The 21,331-nt window shown below is 58.8% G+C and overlaps 3 protein-coding genes across 7 annotated transcripts in view; 1 reads left to right on the top strand and 2 right to left on the bottom strand.

The window, feature by feature from the left end:
* The window catches only part of rai1 (retinoic acid induced 1), a 35,097-nt gene extending 31,615 nt beyond the window's left edge, over positions 1-3,482 (bottom strand). Inside the window, exon 1 of one of the 3 annotated variants that reach the window (XM_088436141.1) lies at positions 3,180-3,482. The gene's annotated coding sequence lies outside the window, so the exon portion shown is untranslated. The remainder of the gene's footprint in view (positions 1-3,179) is intronic. The other 2 variants (XM_088436142.1, XM_088436140.1) reach the window with 2 other exon arrangements.
* Positions 3,483-6,988: 3,506 nt separating this feature from the next.
* Positions 6,989-21,331, bottom strand: part of LOC148411221 (extracellular serine/threonine protein kinase FAM20C-like) — a 54,554-nt gene continuing 40,211 nt past the window's right edge. The window contains exons 1-10 of one of the 2 annotated variants that reach the window (XM_088438048.1): positions 12,683-13,588; positions 11,674-11,915; positions 10,893-10,971; positions 9,566-9,658; positions 9,270-9,385; positions 8,865-9,045; positions 8,687-8,796; positions 8,541-8,622; positions 8,203-8,262; positions 6,989-8,117 (exon numbers count right to left, since the gene is read on the bottom strand). In XM_088438048.1, the coding sequence (XP_088294174.1) occupies positions 7,877-8,117; positions 8,203-8,262; positions 8,541-8,622; positions 8,687-8,796; positions 8,865-9,045; positions 9,270-9,385; positions 9,566-9,658; positions 10,893-10,971; positions 11,674-11,915; positions 12,683-13,155 (1,677 nt within the window). In that variant the 5' untranslated portion in view covers positions 13,156-13,588 and the 3' untranslated portion in view covers positions 6,989-7,876. Of the gene's footprint in view, positions 8,118-8,202; positions 8,263-8,540; positions 8,623-8,686; positions 8,797-8,864; positions 9,046-9,269; positions 9,386-9,565; positions 9,659-10,892; positions 10,972-11,673; positions 11,916-12,682; positions 13,589-21,331 lie in introns of those variants that run through there. The other variant, XM_088438049.1, reaches the window with a different exon arrangement.
* On the top strand, positions 15,017-19,917 carry LOC148411224 (uncharacterized). 2 transcript variants are annotated; one of them, XM_088437292.1, is made up of 8 exons: positions 15,019-16,169; positions 16,595-17,815; positions 17,940-18,034; positions 18,096-18,140; positions 18,517-18,741; positions 19,243-19,420; positions 19,482-19,655; positions 19,725-19,917. In XM_088437292.1, exons 1-8 carry the CDS (start codon positions 16,115-16,117, stop codon positions 19,814-19,816), a joined length of 2,085 nt encoding a protein of 694 aa, XP_088293418.1. In that variant the 5' UTR covers positions 15,019-16,114; the 3' UTR covers positions 19,817-19,917. The 2 variants fall into 2 exon arrangements, with proteins under 2 accessions (XP_088293417.1, XP_088293418.1); XM_088437291.1 differs by having other exon boundaries at positions 15,017-16,169; positions 19,482-19,917.

Below are 21,331 nucleotides of genomic sequence, written 5' to 3'. Positions count from 1 at the left end.
TGTGCTGTGAAGACAAACGCAAAATCCGATTGGATGAAGGAACGTTAGTAATGAAACTGAGCCGGCACAAGAGAGGACGTCCACGACGAAGCTTCGCAAGGACGGGACGGGATCATCGGCGAGGCCGTTCCTTCGGCCGCCGTTCCTTCGGCCGCCGTTCCTTCGGCCGCCGTTCCTTCGGCCGCCGTTCCTTCGGCCGCCGTTCCTTCGGCCGCTTCGCTCCTAAAACGGTGGACGAGCAGCCTCCGGAGGCCGGCGGTCGGCGACCGCCGTCTTATTTTGCTCCCGCCGCGCAGACGCGCGGATCGGAGCAAAACGCGGGCCGGCCCAAAAAAGCCCGCAGCCTAGCAACAGCCGCGCTGAATATGGGATGGCGCTAATGCGCTTCAAAAGGAAGCGCCGCGTTTGACACATCCTTGCGGGCGGGGGCGGGGGGGGGGGGGGGGGGGGGGGTAAAGCTATGGCGTGCGTCTATTTCTGTCCCTCAATGTGACTTAGGTGGCCCAGAGGACTCTGTTTGGTTTCCAAAAGACAACTTTTCCCAGAAAGGTCCGGGCTCCGAAAAGACTGCACACCCGTATTTTTAAGTCCATTTTGTGATGTGTATTTGAGTGAAGCCGCAGTAAAAAGGGGGCTTGCTCTCCTCCCCTCTGTCTCGTCGGGGGGGGCTTCTTGAAGGGGTCTCCTTCATTATGCCCTAATCAGACACATTTGATCACAAACCCTTCATTAAACCGAGATGGCCCCCGAACGCCGCTGGATGCCGGGATCCCCCCCTAAAAAAAAATCAAACGCCCCGTTAGCGCCGCAGTTTCAAAGCGCAGCTGCTGGAAGCCCGGCTTTACGTGGAACCATAAGCAAAAGGGAGAAAGCTGCCCTTCCTTCCTTCCTTCCTTCCTTCCTTCCTTCCTTCCTTCCTTCCTTCCTTCCTTCCTTTTTCCCTCCCCCCCTCGTAACTTCAGTTAGCGGATCCCGACCGAAGCCGCAGCGTCCTTCCCCGCTCCAAAGTGTAATCTCAACAGCAGCCAACAAAGATCAAGCCAAGCAGAGCGCGAATGAACGAACCGTTAAAGGATGGGCTAAACCGCTTCGGAAACGTGACGAACGAGCGGCGGTGGAGCGACCTCGCCCGCTAGCTAGCTCGGCGTGAGCGACGTCGCCACCGTTCAACCGGAATCCAAAGGCGTGAAGCGGCGTTGGCGCAAAGGAGAGTTGGATTGAAAATAGCTTGCGCTCGGCAGTTTTCGATGGGTAGAGTCCAGAGCGCCACGCGTCCAAACCAATGAAGACGCGCGCGTCTTTGGGACGGAGCTCCCACTCCGGACCGCGCTCCCTCTTTGGCGCTCCGGTTCGGAGGCGACCCGAGGCGTCCGCGGCCCGAGCGCAAGCCGAGGCGCGTTTTTCTCCATTGGCGTTTCCTGCCCACGTCCGCCGCTTCTTCCCCCTTCCCGAGCGTCCGTTGACAAAACGGCACCTTCGTTAGCGGCCGCGCCGCCGCGCGTTTTTCCCGAGCGGCGCCGCGTTCCGTCGTCCCTCTAATCAAGGACAAACATCGTCCCCGCGTGCGAGTCCTCTCTAACGAGCTCCTCCGCTCGCGCTCCACAGAAATCAACAAACTGCAATGAGCCATCTCAAAAAGTCGAGACCCTGCCAGAGCGAGACCGTGGCACCCCCCCATCCCCCCAAAAAGAAAACAAAAATAGGTGTGTGTGTGTGTGTGTGTGTGTGTGTGTGTGTGTGTGTGTGTGAATGAACGGTGGGGGCTTCGGTCATTATTTAGCTTCTCTCCTCTCTGCGACGAAAAGGTGAGCCGAGTTGAAGAAGGGAAGCGCGGCCGGCCGGCCGGCAAACGGCAAGTGCGGGTGCCCTTTCCATTCACGCAAAGCTTTTTCTACGGTAGCCGTCACAACGGATGGCCCAAAACGCGCCTGACCTCCGGCTAAATCCCACTCAAAGCTAGCCCGCGGAACACGGGCGTCCCGCTCCGGTCCGCGGGGGGGCCCGGCGACCTGCACGTTGCTAACGCTGATGCTAACGATCGGGGTGGTTTTCAAGCTCCCGCAGAGCTTGCTAATCAGCTGAGCATTTGATTCAGGTGTGTTGCGGGGAGAAAATCACACGGGTCTGAAAGTCCGGCCCTCGGGGGACGCCATCCCGCATGTTCGGGACGGTCGGATTACGAGCGAAAATAAAGAGGATCGCGGCCCTCGAGGACCGGAATTTGAGAGGTGCGCAACACACCTAACTCGAATGATCGGGTGATCAGCGAGCGCTTGAAAACGATCCGAATCGGCAGCGGTGATGCCAGAAGACCTAAAGCATACCGGATAGCCAGCCTCCGGGACACCTATGCGCTCGAAAAGCAAGTCTTGACCCTCGAGACGAGGCCGGGACCCGTGGCGTCCAAACAAGCGGTCCTACGGATACAAGAGGTCCACCAAGTTGCAGTTTCATTTCCAGCAAGCAGCCAAAAGCAAGGGCGGGCACCACGCACGCACGCACGCACGGACAGGGCGGCCTCGTGGGCAGCATTTTGGAAAGTAGCAATGACGCCAGCGAAATGACAAGGTGCCTTCGGGCTGCCCGCCTTTGCATGATAATCGGCTTCCTTTCATTGTCTTGCATCATGCGGGAAAACCACTTTCACACACGAGACATGAAGAGAAAAACTTCCCGCAGAAGCAACGGAGTACAGTTGAGTCAGCGAAAACCCGCCGGCATCTAAAAACATCACCGGCGGCACGCGCACGCGCGCGCACGGCCACGGAGCAGCGTTGCCATGGCGATGCGGCGCGCACGCGCGCCCTTCACCTTTTCTCCTTGAGCCTCTCATCGCGCTCGCTCGCACGCTTTGGCCGGATGTCAGCGTGCGGAACGCGCACGCGCTCCGTCCCGGTTTCGAACACGCGCGCGCACCATGCAGCCTCCCTCCCCGGCGGGCGAGGACGTCGCCAGCATCCGCGAGACCTACACGCTTTCTCCGCGAGTCGCGAGAACATCTCGCTCGCTCGTTTCGTGTCATCGGGGAGCGTGAGGCGCGCGCCGCGACGTATGTGGCGTTTCGCGCGCGAGGCTTGCTGACGTCACGCGAGCCGCCGGCTCCCGGCCGTCCTCGAACGCGCGCGCGCTCACGCGGGGGCGAGGCCGAGCAAGGAAGGGGAGCGAAACCCGGGCGCTACCTGTTAGCGGTGAGCCTGGGTCGCCTGGGTCGCCTGGGTCGCCTGGGTCGCCTGGGGTCCGCTCGTCCTCTGCCGGGGACGCGGGCTTGCGGGGATGCGGGGGAGGGGGGGTGCGGGGATGCTGCTGAGCTGCTGAGCCGACGACGTCCGGCGGCGAGCGGCCGACACTCCCCGGGGTCGCCTTCCGCTGACGAGACTGCGAATGGCAACGGCGCGCTCTCTCTCGCCCAGGAAAGCCTCGCGCCGCCGCCGCCGCCGTCGCCGCCGCCGCCCCCTCGCTCTCTCTCTCTCTCTCCCTCTCTCTCTCCCTCCCTCCCTCCCTCCCGCTCTCCCCTGCTCCGCTGACACCCGCTTTTCCTCCCTCACTTCCCCCTCCCTCTCCTTCGCGCTCTCTCTCCGCTGATCGCTCACTCTGCCTCCCCCTCCCTGACCCCCACTCTTCCTCTCCTCTGCTCCCTCTCTCTCCTGTGCTCACTCCGTTTCCCTCTCTCTACCTTCCCCTCACGTCCTCTCCCTCGATCCTCTGCTCACCCATTCCCTTTGACCCCTCGCTCTCTCCCTCTCTCCCTCCTGGCTCTCCTCTGCTCACTCACCCTGGCCCCCTGACACCCCACTTTCTCTCTCTCTCTCTCTCTCTCTCCTCCCCCTCTGAACCCCCCGCTCCCTCACTGACTCCAGCTCCCTCTCGCGACCTCCCCCTCTCCCCCTTCAGTCCAATCGCTCCGTCTCCCTCTCTCTCTCTCTCTACCTCCCCCCAACAGCTCCTGCCTCTCCTCTACTCATTCACTCCACCCCCTCACACCCCACTTTCTCTCTCTCTCTCTCTCGTTCCCTTTCTCACCCCATCTCTCTCTCCCTCTGCCATGTTGAGAGTGCATGCAGGGCGAGGGGGCGTGCCGAAGGAATGGGGGGGGGGGGGGGCGTGCGGCGGCGGGAGAGAGTGATGGGGACTCGGGGGGATAAGAAAGCAATTAGAAGACAGCTCCTCTTCCTTCCAGTCGGGAATGTATAATGGAATTAGCTCGGAGGCGGTATGGGGGTGAGGGAGGGAGGGCGGGCGGGGGGATATGGGGGGGCGCGTCGGAGGGGGAGGACGCGGCAGGGACGGAGGCCGTCGGCGGGGAGTCATTCCGACCGTTTTGCTTTTCAAATCAAGTTGTCAAGACTTGCCTCATAAATGACCTTGCGAAGCGCGGGGTGCGAGGTGCGAGGTGCGGCCGGAGCCGCTCGACCGCCTGGGCCCGCTCCCGTCCTCGATCGCACCCCTCTTCCTCACTCGCGCCTGAATGGCCCGCGTGTGAGCGGAGCACGAAGGTCGCGCGTTTGCCCGTGAGCGGTCGCGTCAGGTAACGCCTCGCAAGAAACACCAGCGAGGAAACGGCCGCGCTTGGGCCGGCGAGTCACCGCCGCCCGCCGACGGACAGCGAGTGGAAAAGCGCAACCTCCCATTCGCGTCCGTCCGTCTTCTAGAAGCGCTCATTCTCACCGGGACCGCCGGCTTTGCACACCCTCGGCCGGTTGCCGGCCGATCGCGGGCCGCGCGTGTCCCGACGAGCGTCCGGGCGCCCCATCGCGGCCGAGGACAATTTTGAGCGTGAGGTACGCCTGCCGTGCATGATTTTGGGAGTGTGGGAGGAGGAGAGAACCCGCGAGGGCCCGGGGAGAACATGCAAACCCCGCACGGGAAGGCCGGAGCTAGCTGGATTTGAACTCGGGGCCCCTGATCCCCAGGGGTGTGTAGACTTTTTACGTCCGACGCGTGGGCCGTTTCCATGCTTATGTACGTGTGTGGGAGGAAGCCGGGGTGCCTCACAAAACAAAACAAAACAAGCAAAATAAACATCAATAAATAATATGATCAAATAAATGCAAAGCAAAACAATAAATGTGGGTTAAATAATAAATAAATAAAGCAAAACAAAAAAAAAAAGCATCGTAAGAGCACTGGATATGATGAGGCCTTGCTGATTGGGCTCGACGGAGGCAGAAAAAAAAGAAAGGAGCGCCAGAGGAGGCGGGAGAAAAGCTCCTGTCGTTTGCCGGATGAAGGGGCGGGCTTTTAGGAAAAGCCAAATAACAGGAGCGGCGCACGCGCGCCTAGCATGTGCCACCGGAGTGGACGCGCATGCGTAGCGGGGAGCGATTGATTCGGGGGGTTGGTTCCCCCGGCCTGCGGGCGGGCGGGCCGCCGGGCGGCCCGGTCTTGACCTTGAAGACGGACGCCGGAGGTCAGGTCTCACGCGCACGGGCCGCGCTATAAAGCGGCGCTCTCCATCCGCCTTCCGACTGGAAAGAAAATGCGGCGCTTCCTCATTTTAGCTGCGGCGCGCCCTCAATTATTCAGGAGCTGAGACACGGAAGCCCGCACGCTTATTATTATTATTGTCATTCTTTTGTCTCTTTTACCGGCAAGCCCACGGTGGAGGAGTTGCGCGGCAGGTGAGAAAACGAGCCGAAAAAGACAAGCGAAAAGCGCGTTCTCGCTTGGACGAAGAGCGAGCGAATATGAGAAAAAAGCCAGCCCAGTTGAAGTTTCTCCACAACTAAAGGAAAGACCCGAGCGCGGCTAACATCATGGAAGGCGCCGCTGGGTGCTAGCGGTCGGGAAACTTAAAGTCCAACGGCGGAGCGAAGCGCGGAGACGGACATCGTCAATTAACAGGCGCCTGCTCTTGATCCTCTGCCAAGAACGAGTAGGACCATTGCACTATACTGCCTCCCGGTGGCCAAGATGGGCATAAACGAAAGGCTGCACGGGACGAATGAACCGCAGGGGCGTCCCAACGGATCCCCATTGAAATGATCGGGAATGGGGTGCGTGGGCAAAACAAACCTACAGAAGGCACCGCGCCCCCGTTGTAGAGTATAGGCGCGAAAGCGCGGCCCCGCATAGGTGCGGTCTTTTGCCGTTTTCTCTCGTCGGCACACCCGATTGTTGGCGGGCGAGCTCGGCGGGAGGGAGCTTGAAAACGCTTTCGCTCGGGGGTGTTGAGGCCAGAAAACCGGAGAACCTCCAGGACTGGACTTTCGCCCCCGCGTTGTAGGCTAAGGTGAGGGAGCTTTTGCAGGCGCTCTTTCGGTTCCTGTTTTGCTGCCAGAGCTCGGTTCACGATAGCGTCCGCTTAATGACGACGAGCACGAGATTTCAGTTTTTTTGGGCGGTTTCACCCCCGTGACATTTTTCCCGCTAATTGGCGAGGGCAGCCACGCTGACTGAGGGAGGCGTCGGCGCCCGCCCTTCAAGTTCACCCGAGGGCTACGTGGTCGGCCCGGAGGGGGCGGGGCAAAACACGCGCCTCGGATCAACGGGAGGCAAGGGACGCGTGCGCGTGCTCCGTTGCCATAGAGACGTCGGCGACAGCGAGCGGGCTGTTACCAGGCGGCAAAGGCGGCAAAGGCGGCAAAGGCGGGCGGCGGGCGTCGCAATCATTCGCAAAACGCAGGCTACGCGTACGACGTCGGAGGAACGGCGCCGAGGAGCAAGACGCACGAACGCGAAGCAACGTGAAGCGGCAGCTAGCGACGCGCCGAGCTTAGGGAACCTGAACGCATCGCGGTATTGCCACCTAGCGGCAGCAAGAGGAGGACCTGGAGCGGAGGCCGCTTCCTACCGGGAAGAGCCGTGCGCTTGCGCGCTCTGCTGGACGGTGCCGGCACTACATAGGGTGGCGTTTCGGGACCACGGACAGCAGCCCGGCTTCCGTTCGTACGGCTCGAGGTTTACTCCTCAATCAGAACTTCTCCTCGTTGACCCGTGACCTCGAAGACGATTCGAAAATAATATATGTATGAACAAATGGTAAGACCAATTAGTGCATTCCCTGCTGGAGATGATATGATTAGTTTCCCTTTTATTTAACTATGAAGGTTTCAAATGAATGAACGACCACAGTGTTCATTGAAATACACCCGTCATAAAAAAAAAAAAAAGTCCACGCACGCATTGCTTTACTATGACAAAGGTGTACCCGGCCTCCGGGTGGATTCTTCTATCTATTTATTGGGCTTTGCGCAGCAGAGGAAACGGATGTCGACAGGCACAATGCAAAAGCGGAAAACTTAACGACGCTCCACTTCCTATTTACAATGGAAGCGATAAAGAAAAGTCGAAAGCCTTGGCCCCCCCGGAATTGTCTTTGTGAGTGGCAGCAAGCTGGTTTTTTTTTCTTCACAAAAGAGCTTCGTCTCTGTCCCAGCATTTTTATATTCCCGATCCCACAGTTTTTGCCAGCCTCCGATTTCCAAACTAGGTAAGCGTGCGAGGTAATGGATTTGACATAGCGGCCCTCCGACAGAAACGACAATGCGGCCCACCATGAAACTGAGTTTGACAGCCCCGCTATACAGCATAGCTGGAGGGCCGGTATCCCGCCAGTTTTCCGGTCCCGACGTGGGCATTTTTACACACGCGTGTCACAAAGGTGCCACTTTGACCGGCGTGAGGCTCTGCGGAAGGCTGGTGAAAGAAAGTCATGGAAAGGAAGCCACCGAATCCCGGCGGAGCCCGGAGCACAAAAAAAAAAAAAAAAGCCTACTGGCAATCCTTTTGCGCGGGCTACTCGTGCAGGCCCGACCCAACGGGCGTCCCGGCCGCGGCCGATGACTTTAACGCCCGCCTCGGTCCCGACCCGCAGACGCCAGACGGGAGAAAAACCAAAGGCGGACCGGTGCGGGAATCCACCCAATTGCCCCCCCCGCTACCTGCCGGCGGCCCGGCCGTCCGCGTCCTCCTCCACCACGCTGGCGTAGCCCTCTTTCTCCACGCAGCGCGCCAGCGCCCGCAGCACCAGGCCCAGCCGGCGGTCCAGCGCCTGCAGGTGAGGCCGGATGAGGACCGGGGCCAGACCGTCTCGCAGGAGGGACTCCTCCATCAGGGCGCTCAGCCGGTAGTCGTCCTGGGCCAGCAGCTGCAGACGGAGGAAGGTGGACTTCTTCACCCTGGGGACGAAGGAGCGTCCGGTCATTCCTGACGAAAATGGGGGGGGGGGGGGGGGGGGGGACTCATATGTTGTACTCTTCTGACCTGCAGCACTGAGTGAGAGGGGCCAGGATGGACATCTCATCGTGGGAGTGCTTCCCAAAGCTGAAAGGAGACATCCAGCGTTAGGGTCACGCCTTCCAAAACCCGCCGCCGTCCGCTTCCAACAAACACGCCAGGCGAGGGCGAGTCAAAGCGCAGATAAGGACGAGCGCGCCGTTTTGTTTTCTCCGAGCCGGCCTGACCATCGGCCCGCTCGGGCGGACTTTGGAAGGCTGGGAACACGGTCCGGCGTGAATACCGCTTTTACTTCCAACCCCCGCAAAACGTTGGGCGGCATCGGCGGCCGGTCGAAATCTCGCGCGCGGAAGAACGGCGCTTACCCTCTTCCGTTGTCAAGGTGAATGATGAAGGTGTCATTTCCAAACTTGTCGAAGGTTTCGTAGTGATGGCGATCCATGTTGCCTGCGCGGGAAAAGCCCCGTTATCGCGCTCGCACCCCTCCCCCCCACTTCCGCGGCTCGGGTACCCATCAGGAAGTCAAAGACGGTCATGTCCATCACGTCCAGGAGTCGAGTGCCGCGGTCGTAGGGCGGCGTCCGCTTGACCTGGCGGCAGTAGTCCGGATCCACCTCCCACCTGAGAGCTCACCCGTAAAAGACGGCGAGGGGTCGGCGGAGCCGAGCCGACGGCGCCGCGCCACTGACTCGGCCTTCTTGCGCTTGTGGTAGGAGCGCCTCCAGGGGTTCCTCCAGGTCTTGCGCTTGGCCAGGCTGAGGTCGGGCAGGAAGGCGGCCAGGGAGCCCTCCAGCTGGTCGGGTTTGCCGCACAGCGCGTGCTCCGTCGAGCAGTAGTACGAGCATTCGCCGTAGAAGCACACGTTGTTGGCTGAGGCCAAACCCGACCGGTCAAAGATCGCCCCGTGCCGGGAGCCGACGGACGGAGTCCCCCCCCCCCCCGGTGAAAATATCAAGCGCTGGCTAGTCCGCGGCGTGACGGAAAAGCGTAAAACCACTCTAGTCCGCGCTCTTGTTTTGGCCGTTGCCGCAACGTCCGCCCCCCCCGCCGTCGGACTTGCCGGCCGCTGGCTCGGTGCCCCGCGGCGTTTTTACCTGGCGAGATGAAGAAAGTCCTCCACAACTTCTTATCCCGCGTCACGTCCCTGATCTCCCGCGTCATGTTGAGGAGCCGCCCGGCCACCGGGGGCACTCTCCGGAAGTCCAGCACCCTGGAGGCGAAGGGACAGCCGTCAAGCGCGCAAATCCTATTCAAACGTTCCCGCTTCAAGTCGTCGCGCCTCTGCTTCTGATGCGCACGTCCCCGACACGTCGCGCCGGCCCACGGAGCCATACGAAAGCGCGCGCGGTACAAAAGAAGGTTTTGCCCGCCCGGCTCGCTGGGCGCCGACCTGTCCAAGTGGAAGGCGGCCACCTCGGCGTTGTGCCTCTCAAAGTCGGAGAAGTAGAAGAAGTCCGGAGGCGTTTGCTGCTCCCGCGTCTGCCTGAAGGACGAGATGAAGGAAAAGGTCAACGCCGGGCGGCGGCGGGCGCCGAGGGGAAAAGCGGACGAAGCGGCAAAAGCCAGGAAGCCGGAGAGCGGGCCCCGCGTCGCCCCGCCAGGCCATCGGGGGGCACGCGCGCGACCGGGATGGGAGAAGGCCTCGGGTCCGGGCCGAGGAAGCCCGCCGCCCGTTTGCCCACGCGGAAGCCGAGGTTCGAAAAAGACCGCGAGCTCGCTTTACGACTTTCTTTGTTGTTGTTCAAGTGAGCGTCTTTGACTGGCGCCGCAGCCTTCATATCTCCAATGGCCTCGACCTGAGCGCCGTTATGTCGTTTGGGAAAACGGGCCTGTTGTTTTCCACTGCATCCCGTCCCACAAATCCCCCAAAAAGACGCGGTGAAAACGCAGCATTCCGCCAACATTCCCGGTGAGGAGCCCGGGAATCGGCCCCGTCCCGCATTTCAGACTCGATAATGACACGTCTGAGCGGGGCCGGGCCAGCGCGAGGGTTTGCGCACACTCTTCCTCCTGCGCGTCGGCGCGGCCGTGACTGATCCAAATCCGCGGCGGGGCCGTCACAGCTGCCGCCCCCCGCGCGCATACGCTCCTGACTGCAAGTCCCGACCGCGCCCGAACTCCCTCACCCCCGCAAAATTTGGGCCCGCGCGCACCCGCGGTTGAACGCAGCTGTCTTAAGTGTAGGGCGCCGTAGCCGGCTCAGCTCCGATTGAAAAAAAAAGAAGGAAAAAGCTTTCAAGTCTTGGCGGCCCCCGAACATGCGAATTTTGCATTTTGGCCTCGGTGACTAAAACCAAAGCGCTCGGTTAGAAAGATTGGTGGCATGAAACTCTTGTTTTTTAGAAATTCAGTCCCCAACGTGCCAAACATCTTCTCTGCGGGCGGAACTTCAAGATCTTGTCACGGCCCCTTTAAAGCTAGCCGGTCTGCGCGGCGGCTTGGGGAAGCGTAGGCAATCTTGCGCCTAAGGAAAAAAGAATGCCTCTCCAATTGAATCGCCGGCGGCCCGTCGAAGGTACTTTTCTCCCGTGTGAGCAATGACTTTTGATCGCAGGCCGCAGGTTCCGCGCGTTGCCGGGGGGACCCCGGCCGAGGGATCCGGACCGCGCCCGATTCTTTTTGGCGCGCGTCGGTCAAAAAGCGGAGCGGCGTCAGAAAAGCTCCCGAGCCCGGCGGGGGATGGACCGGGAGGCCGCGCTTGCGCTGCGTCTACTTACTTCATGGGCTTGAAGAGCGCTTGGCCGTAGTTGCGGAAGGTCATGATCAACTTCAACTGGGTGCCTCCGGATTTCATGGCTGGCGGGGAGAGAAAAGGAGAGCAGATATTCCCGGGGGTCGGCTCAGGGGTGACGAAACACGTCGCCGGCGAGCCCTCGCGTCAGAAGGTCGTGGCGCAACAGGACCTTCCGACCTTCGTTTGGCACGCGCGTTGGCGAGATGGGACCTTGGGCCGCAATCCCCGAGGAGGCGACCTCAATTCCAGGCTCTCTTTTTTGTTGTTTCGTCAAAATCCCCCCAAATAAATATTTAAAGCCAAGGTAATCCCCTCCTCCGGGGAAAAAAATCCCAGCAAAGCCGGGCTTGCGCCATTGTTTGCCAGCTGACATGCGAGCGGCGCCGCGTCATCATACTCGCGCGCGCCTTGCGCTCCAAAGGTCTTTCTTTCCGCCGCCTGACTACAAACTCATCGCGGCCCCGGCGCCCCCCGGCCACGTTCGCGTCCGCCTTCTACCGCCGTATTCTTATGGCGGGGAAGGCCGGACTTCCCCCTCCCCGGCCCCTCCCCGGCGGTCCCTCCGGCGGGCGGGTCCCGGGTCGTCCCCGTCCTAAGCAGGTGCCCGGACCACCTCGGAGGAAACGCGTGTCGCATCCGGTCCTTTGGGTCGGCGAGGGCCAAATCGAGAGCCGGGCCTTTCCGAAGGACCCGGCCCCCCCGCCGTACGCGGGCCACGCGGCGGCAGAGCGGACAAAGCCGCTTGAAGGCGGCGCTCGGCTCACCCACGCCGGTGATCTTCTGGGTCAGCAGGTCCCGGAGCAGAGCGTCCAGCGCCGGGCTGCGTCTGGCGTACAGCTCGTAGCGGTTGATACCCATGTGGAAGCGCAGCCAGCTGGGGTAGCCCCCAGCCGCCGCCTCTGCCGCCGCCTCTGCCGCCGCCTCTGCCGCCGCCTCTGCCGCCGCCTCTGCCGCCGGGGCGCTCTCGTGCCGCTCGCCGCCGTCCTCGCCGCCGTCCTCGCCGGCCCTGCGGAACAACCGGCGCTTCGCTTTTGTCCTTCTTGGGCTCGGAAAAGGAGGCGTCGCGAAAGGAGGTGCCTCCCCCCCAAAGAGGAAGCGCCGACTCGAGAGCGCGCGCAACGAGATTGCAAAAGCGCTTTCCTCCGTTGTGTCAAACTTCCTACAAGCGCGGTACAGTGAAGCGCAACACACCGGGGGAAGGAAGGAAGAAATACAAACAAAAACCCAAAGGCTCAAAAAAGCCTTTTCCTTTTCAGCTACGGACGGACGGGAGAAGGGATCGCCGATAAATCGAGGGAGCCATACGACCGGACGGACGATTGTAAGCGGATCGGGGGTGTCGGCCGGCGAGCTATTTTGATCCGGCCTTCGTGATTGATTGCGATGGCCAAGAAGGATACCTTTGAATCGGCTGTTTGAAAGTTATCCAAAAGTATAGCGGGATTTTACTGGTGCGTCCCACTTTTGTCCTCAACAAGCTAAAGGCAGTTTGACAGCCCTGAGGTATACGACTGTTGATAAATGAACGGATGGAGAAACTGTACGGGGAGACGGATGGACAAAGCCATACATACATAGGCGTAGAAGTGCGTAGAAGTGGAATATTTGGACGGGGGATAAATGGCTGACGGGTTCTAAACACAAATGCTACTGCGTGGACAAACGGATGACCGCTGGGGACCGAAGGAGTAGTGAATGGATGAACATGACGGATGGACAGAGCTGAATGAAACCGTGGCTGGACGGGCGGGGGAGGGGGGGGGGGGGATTTACCATCCTTGCTGGCGCGTGGCTTTGGGATCAAATCTGATGTCCGCGTTGACGTCAAACAAAGTGTCCCGCTCGGTGAGGGGCGGAAGTCCGAGCCGGTACAAAGGATGCTCAAAAAGAGCCGCGAGTCGAGGTCCCGGTCCGGCGCGAGCCCCGCCGGCCTCGCCAACGAGCGGCTTGCGCTCGTCGGTCCCGCGGGCCCGCGGGGCGCTGCTGTTGGACCTGGGCTCGCTGCTGAAATCCTGCAGGATTCGTAGCGTGTGTTTGTTGGGCCAGGCGCCGTCGCCGTCGTCGCCGGCTCGGCGGCGGGGGCACTGGCAGCCGCCGGCTCCGCCGCCGCCGCCGCCGCCGCCGCCGCCGCCCGCTCCCGGCGTGCTCTTGTCCAGTTTGGGAAGCAGGTCGATCATGACGTGCACCGCGCACGCCGCGAGGAAGACCGTGAGCAGCAAGACTCGGAACCTGCGAAACACCATCATCCCGATTGTCGCCCGCCTCAGGCGCACCTTGCGCTCTCCGCGGGATTTCTTGAAAGCTCCATCGTCTTTTTCAGCTTTGGGGCGCTCCGAGTAGTTGTGAGCAAACGGGCGAGCGAGCGGTCATCTTCAGCCTCTGAGCTCGAATCCAACGCGCTAAGAAAGTCCGCTCTTCCATATTAAGAATAACGATCATGAGAAAGAGAGAGCGAGAGAAAAGGCAAAGCCGTCCTGCGAATCAAGAAGATGCCGCAATTCCGCAGTTAGTCGGACGACGGGCGCCAGCGTCGGCGCCGCCACGGCCGCAGCTCTTGACGCCGCCTCGTCTCGCTCGCAAGTGTGCGGCGCGCGCGGACCGCTGCGAGACTAGAACGGAAGCCTCGTAGCGCGGGCGTCACGCTCATGACGGAGCCGACGAAACCATTGGCTTGCACAAGCGAGCGCCGCCTGAGACCGTCAGAGGATGCGGCGCCGACGATCGCCGCTAGAGGGCGCAAAAACGCGCGCCGCCGCATACGCTCGGTGCGAAACTTTTCGGAGTCGGGGACCCCGTTTCCCAGGAGCCCCCTTTGCGAATGTTTGCAGGAACAACATATTCTCGCGCCCGTGCTTCTCAATTATATTGTGCAAAGCCCTACGCAGGAAAGAGAAAACATTTCCCGCTAATTACTATGGATCAAAATTGTCTATCATTTTTAACCTTAGCAAAACAAAACAGCAATATGAGTGGCCTCTTTATGCACCGACATATTCCGCTTGACCACAAGTATATCTGTTACCATACTGAAGTTTACAAAATACGGCAAATACATTTTCCTCCATGCGGCCCGCGAGGCAAGATGCGTTTGACACCTCCGATTCAGCGCGTCCAAAACACCCGCCGCGCATGTTTTCGGAAAACCTGAGACTCTGATCCGTAGGGCGGACGTGCCCGCCCGCCGCTATAACGACGAGGAAACAAAGTAACGACAAAACGGTCGAACGTGGCGAAAGGGGCAAAGTACAAAGCAAAATTGACCGGAAAGAGACGGAGTCGGGATTAGACCGCCGGGAACTGGACGGCGGCGACTCGGAGCGCGGCCGGGGAACAACCCGGCGCGGTTCTCCGGCTCCGACCGCTCTTAAAAAGCCCCTGATGACAAATTGCCGTCAGGTGTGCGGCCCTCCCCTCCCGGCAAAAGCGGAACCCCGCCCGAAAGGCAAAGCCCGGCGAGCGCTCCCGTATCAGACGCGACGCGGCGATCCGTCGGCTCATTCTTTTGTGCGCCAATAGAGGGAGCCTGCGTACCTTCCGTCCTTCAATCCGATATCGATATCCTCTCGCGGGCTTGCTAAATCGCCAGCGGATTTCAAAAGGCGACGGGCCGCCACTTTAGTTACGAGCCTCCTTGATCGATTCGGTCAATCTTTTGGGTGATTGGGTGATTGCATTTTTCGCGTCGGATTAGCGGGCGCCGCCGGCCTTTCAAATGGCGTCGCGGCCCAAATATGAATTTGCCACGGAAAAGCGCCAGAGCAAGCGTATTAAGCGTTTGCCGATGGCGGCGAGGCGCGGCTTTGGAATGATGATATCCGCGCGCCGCCTCCATGGCTTGATCTCCAACGCTCGCGCGTCAAATTGAGCGCCGGGACTTTCAATCAGGCGCGAGTTCGGGGCGACCTTGAAAGCCGAGAGGCAAGGGGGGGGGGTGTGATCTGGGAGACCGTCCGTGCCTGGAAGGCGTCTGCTACCGTGCTAACTTTCCGTTTGCGGACCTTGATGGCACTGACCAAGTGGGAGCTGCGCACACCTCTCGGCCAATCCAGTCAGAGGAATTTTGCTTCGCCGGAGGGGAAACAACCAACAAAAATGCCATTGCACTTTATCCCGCTAGACTTTGGCACAGCGGCAGCGGGCGCCGGCACTTGTTGACGCGCGGGTCAGCGGCCGGCCTCGCCACGTAAGGCGCAAATACAAGAGGACGCGCTCGCAGCGGGAGCGGGCCGGCCCGACCCGCGCAATGGCGGAACGGGGAGACAAAAACGCGAGCGCAAGCCCGCCCCCGACTTTGCCGTTACTTTGAAATTTCCTATTCAACACTTCCGAAGCCTCCGTCACAAGACGAGGATGAAAAGCGCGGAGAATAAACATCCGGCTGGGCTCAAGTCGAGAAAATGGGATTCCTCTGAGCGGTCAGGGGCTTTCAGGCAAGGTCGCGGTCAAGGCCGCTTCTCTCGGCGTTGCGCCGTGGCCGGCGGGCACGGGGCGGACGGGGCCGCGCAAAGTCATCCCGCCCCGGTGTCGCCGCCGTCCTCTTTCGTCAACGTACTTTTTTTGTTTGTTTTTTCTGGCACGGGGTGACTCAGGACAACAAACGCAAGGGAACGTGTTTCCCAAGCGGCTATTTGGATGTGGCTGAGGGCTTGTTTGTTTTGGACAAGCGCCGAGTCTGCCTCATGCCTCACCGAGTGTCAACAACCGCAAGGAATCGCACACGTTACACATTCGACCAACAAATGGGACATTTGCGCAGAAAAAAAACCCACACGCAATCAAACTAAACTACCAAGGTAAAAGTAAAACAAGGATCATTTACCTTTGACTTCTGCTAGCACGATGCTAACAGGCGACGCCGGACACTATAGGGCAGGGAGCACCACCCTTTTCCAAAATCAGAGCTACCGACGCTAACCATCTCTTCCAATAATTAAGGAAGAGCTGTCGTCAATTCCGCAACTTGTCAAAAGTTCATCATTCTTTATGTTGTCATCAGTGGTTTTTAGCCAGGGCAATTACCACACTACTTGATTCGCCTTTGATGACATCACCCTGTACCAGCTGTGACATTGATGTTATTTTGTCGACGCCAAACAATGGAACCCGCCAATAATCGGTGCGCGCGCTTCTCCTCTCCCGCTAAGTTTTGGAAACGAATGAGATCGCTGCCGCTGGAAAGTCGTCCCGTGGAGGCCATGAAACGACATGGATGATGACGGACTGCGACTTTTGCGGGCCCCGTCCTCCGACAGACGCTCAGGTGCGTTGCTTGCAACCGCGACGCTCCGAGTCCGCCGATGCCAAATCGAAAACGTGACCGCCGAGGATGAACGGGAATCCAAAATTCTTTGACAGCTAAAGGCTTTAATTGTGCTTTTTTTTGGACTCCTCTAACATTAAATTGCATTTCAAAGATTGCACGTGCCATACATGTCATTCCTTCAAACACTGGAAGGATTTTGGCACGCATCCGCAATCGCCCGCAAACGCTGAAGTTGCAAAACAACTTTACCTTCAGCCGGTCGCGGGTGATTTAGAGCTAAAGTCCTTCCTGCCGATCGATTCTCCGGCGGTCTTCGTAGGTAGAAAATCCCAATGCTGGGCATCCTGGCGCTAAACATGATACTTTTCAACATCCTGGTGTTTCTACCTCACACTCGATGCCTACTTCTCTGTCCATTCCAGAAAACATAGAAATCAATTCTTTGGTGGCGGACTGTGTTGTTTGGACACGAAAAAGGAAAGCCGGCGGCGATGGATCCCGACCCACAAAGAGACACGGCGACGCAATTTCAAAATCCAGCCAAGCCGTAGAGGCGGCCGTCCGTTCTATCCCCGACGGCCAACCGGCACGGAAGGCCGACACAAAATCCCAGGCCCTCCCAAAAAAGCGGAGCCGGCACAGCCTTTACATGTCCGTCGACGCCGTCGCCGCAAGAAAGACCGGGCAAAATCTGCACACAAAATCAGAGAGCCTCCCGAGTAAGCAGAGGCGCGAACCAGCTGCCGGGCCTGGGAGGGCTCTGGCGCCCAAGGTCGCCACCAGAAAGTCCAACACAAGATCGGCCACTCTCACGAACACGTCTGACGGCTGCGGGAAGGCAAAAGAAATGAGGGGGAGGTTTCACCTCGAAGCGAAGTCCAGTAAAAAGAAAGCGTCTGAAGAGCGCTTGAAGACGGTGAAAAGGAGGAGAGGAAAGTCGACCAAAGAAAGAGAGAAATTCATAAGGAAGCAGAGGGGAAAACCAAGCCAGGGCACAGTAAAGGCCTCGCCGCCTAAAGGGATCGGGAGGAAGACTCCCTCAAAGAAACCGAGGGGAAAGGCCTTAAAATTGGCGCCTTATAAGGGGAACAGGAAAAAAGCTAGCATAAAACCAGAGGCTGTTGGGTGGAGGCAGAAGGATAAACACGGCGAAAGCTCCAAGAAGGCGCCGCCACTGACAAGTTTGGGGCGAAGGTCGATGACACGACTCGGAGCCCGTGGAAAACAGCCAAGGAAACCAAGCGACGGACCGGTCGAGACCACGTCACCTAAAGCCACCGAAAGAAGGTCTAGCACAAAAGCGGAGATGCTCGCGAAGAAAGCCCAGTCCGCAAAGTTGTCGAAAGAGGAGGCGCCCGTGAAAAAAACCAAAAGCAGCTCGGGCCAAACAACACGCGCCCTCGCAAAGAGACGGAGGGGTAAAAGAAGCGAGGGGCCGGTGAAACCCCCGCCGGTCAAGACGACCGGCGAGAACTCGAGGAAAGCGAGCGGCTCCGAGAGGCGGGCTCAAATCGCCACCGAGCTGTCGGCGGTCTTTTTCGGGGAGGCCGAGAAAGAGGCCAGCGCTGAGCAGGTGACGCGGATAAAGAGGAGCGCCGGCTTCAAAGGCGTGCCAACCTCCCGGCGGGCCGCAACCAATCGAGGTAAAGTCATGGCTCGCGGTTTTCAAATCATGTCATCTTTTGTCCAAAAGGAGAAAAGCCCAAAGAATGACTGAGGAGCAACTTGAACGGGCTCTCGAAAACCCCTCCGTGCTTGTGTGCGTAGCCCTGTTCGCAGAGAAATACCAGCAGGTTAATAAGCTCGGCGAGGGAGGCTTCGGATCGGTTTACGCCGGCTACAGGAAAAGCGATTGCTTTCCGGTAAGTCTTCGGCGCGTCTCCCTCAGAAAAACCCCATCACCGAATATGGATGACTCCGTAGGTGGCGATCAAATACATCCCCAAAGAGGTGAAAAGCGTCCCCTTGGTAAGTGCTTGACCAGACACCGCAGAAATGGACTAATAAGCCGGGACAGGACGAATCCGATCCGGAACCGTACCCCGAGGGATCTTAATTGTCCCCGGTCTAATCTTGCCGGAAGGACGATCTGATTTTTGGGACATTTGGCCCGATTGGTGGCGGCTTTGAGTTTTGGGAGTTGCAGAATTAAGTCAAAGATTGCAAGCGCTCATATTAGGCAAACCTTTCGCGTCAAGGACACCGCTTCTCTCAACCGGCTAGCGACCACCGGCCGAAGGGACTATACGGCAAAACGGCGATCAAATTCAAAGATTCCGTTTGGGCGGCGGGTTGAGAACAAACACGAACGAAGCGCAATTTTCACCCGGCGCTCTTCCGACAGAACATCAACGGATCGAAGAAGGACATCCCCGTCGAGGCGCTTCTCATGCTACAAGCGTCAATCAAGAAGAACTCGGACGGCAAGTCCGCCGTGGTGTCCCTATTGAACAAATACGACCTGGAGCACCAGATCGTCCTGGTCATGGAGAGGCCGGTCCCGTCCGTGGACCTGTTCACCTACGTGACCCGATGTCGGATCGGTGCCCTGCCGGAGCGTGAGGCAAAGGTACTCGAAACGCACGCGCACCGAGCGTCACCAGGTAGAAAGAAAATACCCGGACTTTCCTCTCTTTGCGGCCTGCTTCATCTGAGTAGCCGTCTTCGAACGCGACCCTCTTGAACTCGCCGTAAAACGAGAGAAAATCAAACTTGTGGTCAGATGGTGACGCGCGGCACCTCTCAAGCTAACGGATGGCTCAGGAAATCAACAATCTCTCGTTTCCGATGTCCGTAACGAAGTAACAAAACAAATCGAGGTCGTCGCGGTTTACCCGTGGACATTTCTCGTCCGGGGCGAAACCGTACGATTCAACGATCTGCCGGCGTCGGATCAGTCGCTCTTCCGCTTAGCGCGGCCAGCGTAAAACAAAACGGGCGAATGATCGCCTCCGAGTAGTCGCCGCGAGCTAAACGAGCGGGAGTGCAAAGCACGGTAAAGCGTTGGCCATCTCAGGTCCCGCAGCCACGACCTCACGTGGGCTCTCCGCCTCACGTCCGCTCTCGCCAGAACATCATGAAGCAGCTGGTTGCGGCGGCCATCAACATGCACGCCGTGGACGTGTTCCATCGAGATCTGAAGCAAGAAAATATCCTTCTGGAGGCCACCTCCGGCGTCCCTCGCGTGCGAATCATCGATTTCGGCTGCAGCTGCTTGGCGAGCAACGAGCCGTACCGGGATTATAACGGTGGGTAGGGGCGGCCCCCCGCCGGGGCCTTTGCGCTTTTCCTCTCATCTGCTCCCGGCAGGCACCTTGTGCTACGCCCCTCCGGAGTACGTCCTCAGGCGAACCTACAGCGCCGGCCCCACCACCGTCTGGCATCTGGGCGCCCTCCTTTTCGAGCTGATGGCCGGAACCGAGCGCTTCGACACCGTCATGTTCCTTTCGCAGATGCTGAGATTGAATCGGGTTCTATCTGAAGGTAAGACCGCGGCGCCGACGGCGGGCGGGCGCGCCGTACGCCTCGGCTCCCTTGTGGCTCCCTCGTCAGAATGCGAAGATTTCTTGTGGAAGTGCTTGAATCTGGACCCGGAGAAGCGAGCCACGCTGGAGCAGATGCGGCAGCACCCGTGGCTCGCGTGATATTCTTCCCCGCTGAGACGGGGCCTCTCCTCAAAGATCTTCTTGTGCGCGGACCGCTTGGACACCCGGAAATTAAACCCATGCGTATTGTTCGCAGGAGTCCGGATTCGGATGTGATTGTCACGCTTTTCTTGTGGCCCTTATTTGGCTCCGCTTATTTACGTGGCGCGCCTTCGACCCCGACCCCAACCCTAACCCTCGGTTTTGCCGCGCCAAACGGATACGCTTGTTCTTTGCGATCTTTTTTCGACAAGTAGGAGGCTGACTTACTTACTTTCATATGCGACGCGAAGATGAAGCTTTGTCGCGCTGCTGCTCACAGAAGCTAGAATGGCCCCGAAGCCATTCCCGACGGGCGTGGCCGCGTTCGCCATTGGTCCGTGTCATCAACAATCGGCTTATGTTTCCTTTTAAACCTACTTTATTTACAGCTTGTCTGTTAGCGCATATTTCCAACTAATGTGACAAGACATCGCGACGACTACTTCGTGAGTCTTTTTTTTTAACGTCTATCATTACGCGGCTGACACCCGGCGTCACCGCGGCATCAGTGGCAGCACCACTTTATTCCGTTCCAAGTCTTTGCAGTTCACAAAGTTGTACAACCACAGGTTTTGATTGGGGCATTTTCTTTTCCCTGCACATTGGTCTTTCCTTGTATTTGATTATTTATTATGCATACAAAACTGTATTTTTTGAACATATTTAAAGAAAGAAATATATACATATATATATATATATATATATATATATATATATATATATATATGTGTGTGTGTGTGTGTGTGTGTGTGTGTACGTGCAACAAACAAGGTTGTCACTCACTCCACCACGTTATTTGGACACGGTATTCGTCCTATGCATATTTCATGTCTTAGCAAGACTGCACTGCATTCATATTTCATGCACGAGCCGGCGGAATCTCAAGCGGCGGACTCGCTGCCGGAGCGAGGATGCCCAACGCGGGATGTGAACGAAAGCCCCGAAGGTGGGCGCCCCGGCCGCTGGCGAATGAGCCGCGCCTCCCGAGTCACGAGTCGGCCGTTGGTTATCAAATGAGGGGCGAGGGAGAGGCGCGAGTCGGGGGCGAGCCCGACACGAGCCGCAATGTCACAAACCGGCGCCGGCCGCGGCGACGTCACATTCTTCATGAGCCGGAATCGAAGAACCGACGGAAGAACGCGCGTAGCATTGAGCGTCGAGATAAGGGCAAACGAGACGTTTCATTTCCTGGTTTCAAAGACGGGTGCCGCATTTTTAATGAGAAATTAAATTAAATTAAATATGTGGTTTCTACGCACATATGACATGGCCCCTTCAAAATCTCACGGGATGGGTCCTTTGACCCATCCAGCGAAGGCTCACGTCCTCTTCCGGCCGGCCGAAAAGAGGGCAAACCTACTCGTGAACGATCGAGCGGATACGTGAGCGACGGGGCGGCTGATGAAAGTGGAGGAGATGGAAACGGGGGAGGAACAAGGAGCCAAAATTGCCACGGCGACGTTGACTGGCGCC

This window comes from Hippichthys cyanospilos, chromosome 16, assembly GCF_059441005.1.
Source record: "Hippichthys cyanospilos isolate Australia breed blue-spotted pipefish chromosome 16, RoL_Hcya_1.0, whole genome shotgun sequence".
Lineage (NCBI taxonomy): Eukaryota > Metazoa > Chordata > Actinopteri > Syngnathiformes > Syngnathidae > Hippichthys > Hippichthys cyanospilos.
This window is presented reverse-complemented; position numbering and strand designations above follow the sequence as displayed.